The following is a 9842-nucleotide window of genomic DNA, read 5'->3' as shown; positions in this document are numbered from 1 at the left end:
AACTTCTTATATAGCCGGATCCAGTGTAATTCGAATCAACCCCATTCGAATTACTACTAGATGCAAAATGAGAGTAATTCGAATCAACTAAGTTTGAATTACTTGGACAATCGTGCACAAGTGTAATTCGAAGTAACCTAGTTCGAATTATGCTCGTTCGTAATTCGAATTGTGTAGCTTCGAATTAGTGTGTTAATTTTTTCGAATATAATTCGAATTGAGTAGATTCGAATTATATACAAATGTAGTTCGACTTAAGCTCTTTCAAATTACATAGAAATGTGGTTTGGTTGATTAATAAATTTTTTTTCAAATTGGGCTGATTCATGTAATATTTTGTTTTTCTTGACTTAATTGGATATTTTGCCTTAAATGACTTAATCCTTGAATTTATAAATCATAAATTTTTATTTGCTTCTAATTTAACTACTGTTAACACAGTATTGACATAAAACATTGAAATACCGACTTTAACATCTCAAATGGTAAGTTGACGTAGTTAAACTTTTAATATGATCAAATAGTTGTTCTAATTAGTTAATTAGGCTCAGTTTAGTCCCTACATAATATAAAAATAATTAATCAAAATGAGTTTAATTGATCAATTTAAAATATCTATTTAACTATATTACTTTATTATTGGCGATAGTACGTTGGCACTATAACATTTTATATTAACATTCTATTAACGAAAATCAAATTAAAAACAACAGAAATTTATAATTATAAATTCATGTATAGAGGTTTAAAATATTTTAAATGTTATAATAAGATGATGTATGTCATATTATTGACTATCACATATAGAGATTTCCCTTTAATTAGGAGGGGTTTAAAAAGGCGACCATATTAATTTTAAGATAAAACTCTCACATAAATTAACAATAATATTCTCATTCATAAAAGCTAGAATCTCAATTTAATTTATATTAAATCTGATAATTTTATAATTTAAATTTTATTAAAATTTTATATTTTATGTATTTAATTTATTTTTTGATTTCACGTAAAATTTAGAGTCTCTCTCTCTCTCTCTCTCTCTGTGTATAATTTTGTCTTGTAGCGCTAAAGGAGAATAGATACGCGAGTTTAATTAACTTGACGTTTTTATGACCAAACAATAGATATGCATGAAAAAGCATTCGAAATCATTACCATGTAGCCTTTTAAGTTTCCTTATTACCTACCAATTAAAGTGACATAATTCTATATAATTCTCAAATTGTGTACATAGATATTGGCTCATCATGAATAACTCATTTTATTGTTCTCTTCATCTTGCATTGTCCCACCTAAATATAACCTTTTTATTATACATATATATGTATTCTTTTTTTTCTAAGTGTGTTCTTTTTTTAGCTTACTCGTTTAGCACCTCTTTTGACATTAATTAATTAAAAAATAGTCTACTCATATATTCAAATACATTGATATATAAAAAGATAAACCACCACAATGCACTTAATTAAATTATTTTGTGGCTCATAAAAATTCTTTCAAAATTTATATCGACAAACATAGATTTAAATAATTAAAAAAATAACGAAAATTCTCAATTGTAATTAAAGATTGGTTCCATTTTTTGTCACACTTAAATATTTTTGTCATATTTTTAAATAATTTAATAATATTTTTATCGATAATACAATTCGAAGATATTTTTATTACTACCAAAATAATTTGAGTGAATTTTTTATAGTTTATTACCCTATATAAAATTAATTAAATAAATAAAAAACACAAATAACCCATTTAAATTTTGGCATCAAACTCTTCTAAAAGGTAAAAATTGATAAGGTAAAAAAAATAAGAGGTTTAATTATCTTTAAATCAAGTTAACAAAATTCATATATAATGAAAATTACAAATTAAAAAAAAAATAGACCGTCATTTTCTTACTTTATTAATCTCTTTATTTTAGAATGCCTTTGTTCTATGTAATTTCAATTTTCTAAAATTTTTTAAATGTGAAATTTAATATTCTAAAATTGAATATTACCAAAAGGATTTTCTAAATATATTTTCTTTACTAATCTGTTTTATTTAAAACTCACCTCTTAATTATAGAAAAGTAATTCTAAAAGAAATTTTAACTTTTTTTCCCTTGACAACTTTGTACTAAAATATGGGATTATAATTTTTTTTAAATTAGGAATAAAATTTAAATTCGAAAAAATATTCACAATAACAAATAAGTAAAACGGATAAAGAATGTCACTTATTGAGTTATTTCATTGTCAAGCTTGCCAAAATATGGCAGTGACCGTGATAGTTCATAGTTTAATGCTTGTTCGGTTGTTCCATGTGTTCTTTTATTATTGATAATCAAAAGCTCATAATAGTGTTAGCTCATTTTGGCTATTCTACTTTGAAGTTATATGATGTTAATTTTGTAGGAAGAACATTAAATTTTCATGATTCATCTTCATTAATTGAAGTAAAATACTCCATAATTGTCCAATAAGAGTAATGACAAAATTAAATGGTTGTCCCATTTTAATAGTTGATAAATTAAACGGTACTTTTGGACAGCAAATCAACATCATTAATGTTTGTAGTTGGTTCATTGTGTTTAGTTAACGTCTTAGTTTTTTTTTTTTCATTTTTTTGTTGTTGTCTATCATATGTATGGTTAGAGTTTTATAAGTAAAATATTTGTTCGAAGGATTTAACTAATATATATTCTAAAAATATATTAAAATAAAATTTTTTAAATATTTTATTTTAATAAATATAGTAAATTCTTAAACTTTACATATTTTTTTGTTTTTTTATAGTATTTTTTAATCTGGTAAAATTGTTACATATATAGTCTAAAATTTAAATTTTAGATACTTACTTAAATCAATTAATAAATTAATTACTAGACTAATCCAATTTAATTTTTACAAAAATTTTTTAACCATAACAAGTTAGTTAAACTCTTTGACTTGATGGGAATTTTATAAAATAAATACATCTTTTAACAAAGATTTTTATATTCTAGAGATTTAAATTTAAAATATCTGATTATTAGATGAAAATTTTATAATGCACGACCCTGATACGAACATGAAATATAATACGATATTAAAACACATTAACATACAAATTTTAAAATTTTATAAAGTATGGACACATACATATATATAAAATATAAAATATTTTTTAAATAAATTGTAATGATTAATATTAAAATATAAATTAATTTTTTAATCTCTTATTTTAATTATATAAAGTATTTAAAATATTTTTTATTAGATAAATAATAATATATACTATTTTTAAATTTATTTTAAGAATACATGTTAAGATAAGTAAAGATACGTTGACATGTAATAGTATTTAGATGTGTCTAAGAGTGTCTCGAAAATAATTTATTTTTTATTAAGATACAGTTAGACACTGCAGATATGCGTGTCGAATAAATATCAATAAATATCGTATTTAAAATATATCTAACATACAGATACAATAACTCAACAAAATGTTCGTATTTCATGGATGAAATTATCTCCCACTTTAATCAATTTTAAATTGTAATTTTAGCTTAGATTATATTGTGTTAAGATATTTCTAATTGTACCATTGTTCAAAAATGACTCTTAGAATGGTGCATATGAGAATATCTTTTGGCTTATGAGATTTTTGCCGTGCCAAAATCTATTGTTGCTTGGTCTAAAGCCAACAATGGGTCAATCAAACATTTATTAAAATTTGGTATAATTAAATTATTTTGTCCCAAAATTCACCGCAATATATGTGTATCCCGAAGCTTTCGCATGTGTGAAAAAGGTCCAATAATCTCTGCTTTTTCAAGTTGGAAAGCACCGCAAGCATTAATGGAACATCTAACAACAACTACTATTATATCACAAAAGTGAAATAAACAAATAATTTATTTTTTTATTAACCATTCCAAGTTTTAAGTTTAATTATTAAGTCAAAAATAATTATTCTTTAAATTTTTAGGCTATTAAAAGTAGGATTTAGTTAAATTCTTTAAAAAGTCATGCTTTGGTTTATTTTATATAAATATTTAAGAATTAAAAACTTTTAAGATTTAATGTTAGTTTTCATCATAGTAATGATAATTTAAAATTGATAATCCTTTCAATTGGAATAATTGTCAATTTAATCATTTACACACTATTTTAAAAATCTAAAATGAAGGATTACAAACTTTCTTTTTCTTTGTAGCACAATATCTTTATTTAATAATTAATTTGAGATGTACATATTTTATTATTTATTGTACTTATTAAAATTGTGCAAAAAGTAAAGATAAAAATATGCTTAAAAATTATTACATTGAAATTTAAGAATGAAAAATATATTAAATTTTATAAAAAATACCTAAAATAAGAAATATTGCAAACAAGAAATATATCTTAATAATAGGCTATACATGAAATTGTGCATATAATAAAAATCCAATTAATTATATCACTTATTAAAATGAAAACGAAGAGACATCTAGCTACTCAAATTTATATATTTATTTTAAGTATTACTTGTTTTTAGAAATATTTACAGAAAAAAATATATCAAGGGTATTCCAGTTTTTATTTTACATAAAATATTAAAATAAAAACAAAAAATATTTTCTCAATCCAAAACAATGTCATTAGTGTGATTATTACTCTAAAATTAAAGCAAAAAGGAAACTAAAATTCATGCTACAAAAAGGGTAAAAAGATAGTGTCGAAATTTGATAATCCTATTGGGTCTACTTTACATGGAATATATTACTCATCAATAATTAATAATTAATCACTTTGTAGACACTATCCGTTTGACCTTATTCATAACTTAATTGTAAATCATTTTCGACAATTAAATAATGAAAAGACATATTTGCCATAACTCACTCATATGCAGTGAAGCATACAAAGAATACTTTGCACCTACAACACTTAAAGGCCATTGTTATTTCTGCACGGTACCTTTGGCGGCACAGCACGAACCGACAATAAAATAAAAAAAAATAGAAAAGGAAAAGGAAAAATTATTTAAAAATTACTTTATTTTGTTTATTTTCTTTAGATACTAAATCCACTCATGCATATGAAAGGTACAACCCTTAAACTAAACCTAATTATAATTTACATTATTTCGTTATGAACTATATATGATACATAGAAATTCACACGGACCAACACTCTATACATAAATTTTAAATTTTTATAAGATATAAAGACACAATATATATAAAATATAAATTAATTTTTTAGTTATTTTAATATATTTTTTATTATATTTTAAATTTATTCTAAAATTATAAGTTAAGAATAAGATAAGACATATTAATATGTGATGATATTTAGGTATGTTTAAGCGTATTTAAAAATTTTTTTTTATTTTTTTATTAAAACACGGTTGGAGATAGAAGATACGCGTATTAAACGAGTATCGATGAGTATCGTGTCTAAAATATATCCGACACATAGACACGGTAACTCAACAAAGTGTCCGTATTTTATAGATTACGAAAGAAAAAATATTTTCTATTACTTATATATTTAAGGTTTAATTACTCTATTAATATTTATAATTTTGTAGTTAGATTTTTTTTTCAATTGAGTTTATATACTGTTTTTATTTTTATAGTTAAGTCCTTGTCAATGTAAAAAATATTAGAGTTAATATAATATTTTTTTATAAATTAAAAGTAACCACAATTAACAATCTATTTAGATATTTGATGAACACATATTTTTTGAGAAAAATATTTCATTAATTTTAGTATTTTTGACACAAAAAAATTTAATTACAAAATTAAAAACAGTATAAAGATTCATTTAAAAAATATAAAAATCTAATTGTAAATTTAATAAAACGATAAGAACTAACAAAATAATTAAACTTATATTTAATGTAGATTTAGTTATTGTATTAATTTTTATAGTTCTATTAAATTTTAATTAGATTTCAATAGTTTTAAACTTTGTTTAAATAAAAATTTTAATTAAATCTTTTTAATTATATTTTATTAAAAAATACAATTTATTTTTATATTTGATTAAAAAAACTATATAAATTAACAAAATAATTAAATTTATAACTTATCATACATGATCTATATTTAAATATTTATAAAATAATACTGGTCAAAATTATTTTTATAATTATATCCAATCCAAATATATAAAATAATCTGCTTTTCTTATTTTTCTAGTTCTAATCCTATGTTTATTATAAAAAAATTATATCATTTGAGCTATTATTTATTGGCCTATGTTTACTTCTTTAAGAAACTAAATCAAAGGAAATTAATATAATTTCCCTTTCCTTTTAAAAAAAAATTCATTTTGTTATATTATACTACTTTTTTAGTAAATAATTTATATGCTTAGACATCTCACCTGATCTGTACAACTAAGAAAGGCAGAAAAAGAAGCCACAAAAAGAAAAAAAAAAGAAAATAATAAAAAAAAAGGTTGGACACTTGCTGTTGAGAGAGGTAAGCAGCAAAATCCAACGACAACAAAGGTTTTGGGTATTATTCTCAAATTTCACTACCATAATTCTTAATAATAATTTCGTTTTTGCATCGTTATATAAGAACAGGACATTTTTCTTTTATATTTTATTTTTAATATTATATATATTTTTATTTTATTTTGTGTGTGTGAGTTTGTTGTAACCGTTGGATCACTTATTTGTTTTTCTTTTTCGATCTGTACTTTGGTGTTTGGGAGAAGAGTGAAGACTCATGAATGCTATAGATCCGAGTGTCTCATACAACATTCGTCGCATTATAATTCGCATTTAAGCTCTGTTTTTTTTTATTGTTATTTTTTGTTTTTTTAATTTTCTGAACTTGACTTTGGGATCTTTAAACGCACCCTACTCTTTCTAGTTTCTGTACTCTTTCACCAAGCTCTTATATTTTCAACCCAATTTTGACTTGGGAGGAGTTTCGGTAAGTCAAATTCCACTACCTGTTTCTGATTTTTGTTGTTTGTTTTTTATTTTTTTTTCCAACCTCAATGGTGGCTTTTTAGGTTTCCAAAGTTCAATTCTTTGGTCTCAATTTGAACCCCACAATTGGGATCTGTTGCTGGCTAATGTTCTAGGGTTTTAGGGAGTGGAGGTGTCAAATTTTGGGGGTTTTCTGGGATGTTTGATGCGTGTTAATAGTGTTTACGCATTGCATTTTGAATGGCACAGTTGTTCCGTTGAGTCACTGTATTGGTAATCTGAATTTGCTTTAATTTATTTTGAGATAATGGGGTTTTGTTGACTCAAGTCACAGTCTGCTGCATGATACTGTGTAGTATTGGGTAATTAGAGAAGCAATTAGATTATTAATCTATTGAAGAATGAGCATATAACAAAAATGTAGGAAGAAATTTTTTGTTTTATTCATTTATTTGGGTTGTAAATGATTGATTGTTGGGGCTTGAATTTATTGTAGGGTTGAGCTTAATTAAAGGTCAAGGGTTGCTCATTGGGTATAGAGGGATTTTGAGTTTTGTTTTGATGGAGAGCTTGAGGTTGAGGTGATTTGGTCTTGCACTGAACTAGGTAGCGGAAATGCCGGCCTCCCCAGTGATGAGATACTCTCCTGGGAGGGAGCCAAGAACAGATGGTCACAAGCGGGGCCGTAGCCTCGAAGGAGGATTGCTCTTAAGGGAGAAAGATGACGATCTTGCTTTGTTTAGTGAAATGCAGACCAGAGAAAGGGAGAATTTTTTGCTTCAATCGTCCGACGACTTGGAAGACTCATTCCGTAATTTCCTATACTGAGATCCTAAGGGATGTTTGTTAGTTTTTTTTTTTAACAGGAAAAAGTGAGGGGTAATGGAAGTCTTGTAGTTATAAATTTTACACTACAACTCCTTCAAAACCCTCGTTTCCCCTCCAAACTCTTAACTCAAACATTCCCTAAGGGAACATTGTGTTTATTTTTGGGTTCTGCCTTTGTGTAATGTAATGTTCATGCATTTGTTTCCTCTTTGTTGTGTGTTTTATTTTACAGCTACCAAGTTGAGACATTTTTCTGATGTCAACCTTGGAATCTCCATTCCGGGTCGAGGTCAAACTAGTGACTTGCTTAATGCTGATGGCGACAAGAATGACTATGATTGGTGAGTAGCATTCCTAATTTGGTACTCTACATTGTCAAATCACATTGAATTTTCTTACTATTTACTATTGTCATTTTTTATGCATTCCAATTCATTTACTTGGTTGGACAATAATTCAAGCTTCTTGATCACAAAGCTTGAGATTAGTCAATTTCTGGTCATCACTGCTTAGTTCACTGATGTCAGTCTATATATTCATTTCTAAAGGTTATTGACACCCCCAGACACACCACTGTTTCCTTCATTAGATGATGAACAACCACCATTGAATATTCCCAGCAGAGGAAGGCCTCAGAGTAAACCTATTTCCATATCAAGATCTTCTACGGTGAGCTTTGAATACATTTGTAGTTAAGCTTATACACAGTTATATGTTTCAGGAAGAAAAAGGTTCCTCTCGAATTCTTTTTCTCATCTTGAAAAATGTTTTTTGTGCTTTTACTTATCAAGCATCTTATGCTGGATGACCACCTCATCTATCAGATGGAGAAAAGTTATAGAAGCAGTAGGGGCAGTGCAAGCCCTAATCGTGCAAGTCCTAATCGTGCAAGTCCAAATCGTTTAAGTCCCTCCCCTCGTTCTGGAGCTAACACACTGCAATCAAGGGGAAGGCCATTGTCATTGCCAAATTCCAGTCCAACCCCAATTTCACAGTATGGGACTCCGTCTAGAAGACCATCTCCACCACCAAATAAACCCATGACACCTGCTTCTAGGTCTTCCATTACTACTCCCCGGAGGATGAGTACCGGCTCTAGTGGTCATGTAGTCTCATCGGGGAAGAGGGGGACTTCACCAGTGAAGACAAATCGTGGAAATTCTGCATCACCAAAAATAAGGGCATGGCAAACTAATATTCCTGGATTCTCTTCTGAAGCACCTCCCAATCTTCGTACATCATTGGCTGATCGACCTTCATCATATGTGAGGGGTTCATCTCCGGCATCCAGAAACGGTAGGGGTTCATCTCCGGCATCCAGAAATGGTAGGGGTTCATCTCCGGCATCCAGAAATGGTAGGGGTTCATCTCCAGCATTCAGTAGGCAATCGATGTCACCAACTGCTTCTAGGAGCAGTAGCTCGTTTTATAGTCATGATCGAGATCAGTTTAGCTCACTGAGCAAAGGTTCTGTGGCATCATCTGGAGATGATGATCTAGACTCTTTGCAGTCCATCCCAGTGGGTAGCTTAGACACACTGGATTCCCGAAGGGCTGGTTCATTTTCAACAAACAGAACTCCTACCTTTTCCAAGAAATCAGCCAGGATTGTTTCCCCTAATTCTGCTCCTAAAAGATCATCATTTGACTCTGCTTTCCGGCAAATGGTATGTTTATCTAATTCTCCTATTGAACAGTGTTACTTTTTTAAACGAAATGTGTTAATTTTTCATGCCAGTTAGAAGTTGATACTTTTAGGGTAGTAATCCCTGAAGAAACGTGAACTCTCTCTCTCTCTCTCTCTCTCTCTGTCTCTCTCTCTCTCTCTCTCTCTCTCTCTCGCACACACACACACACACACACACACACACACACACACGTGCATGTAACTGAAGCAATATAAAATGGAAACTTAACCATCCTTCTGTACCTCCTTCAACGACAATTTTGAAGTTATCGTTGTTTTTATGTATCTTTACATATTCTCTAGTACTATAATTGTTATTTTTTGCTTGATTTCTGCAGCATGTTGTCTTTCCTATGTGCATGTATTTTTAATTGACCTTGATTGAACAAACTACTGTATGCTAATAGCTTCATATAGAGTCACA

At 27.6% G+C, this 9842-nt stretch overlaps 1 protein-coding gene across 1 annotated transcript in view; it reads left to right on the top strand.

Moving 5' to 3' along the window:
* The first annotated feature begins 6606 nt into the window (after window positions 1-6606).
* LOC107468892 (uncharacterized) overlaps window positions 6607-9842 on the top strand; it is a 6519-nt gene continuing 3283 nt past the window's right edge. The window contains exons 1-5 of the mRNA XM_016088273.3: window positions 6607-6904; window positions 7510-7714; window positions 7964-8072; window positions 8280-8400; window positions 8556-9398. Of these exons, the coding sequence (XP_015943759.1) occupies window positions 7519-7714; window positions 7964-8072; window positions 8280-8400; window positions 8556-9398 (1269 nt within the window). The 5' untranslated portion in view covers window positions 6607-6904; window positions 7510-7518. The remainder of the gene's footprint in view (window positions 6905-7509; window positions 7715-7963; window positions 8073-8279; window positions 8401-8555; window positions 9399-9842) is intronic.

The sequence above is a fragment of the Arachis duranensis genome, chromosome 10 (genome assembly GCF_000817695.3).
Source record: "Arachis duranensis cultivar V14167 chromosome 10, aradu.V14167.gnm2.J7QH, whole genome shotgun sequence".
Taxonomy (NCBI): Eukaryota; Viridiplantae; Streptophyta; class Magnoliopsida; order Fabales; family Fabaceae; genus Arachis; species Arachis duranensis.
This window is presented reverse-complemented; position numbering and strand designations above follow the sequence as displayed.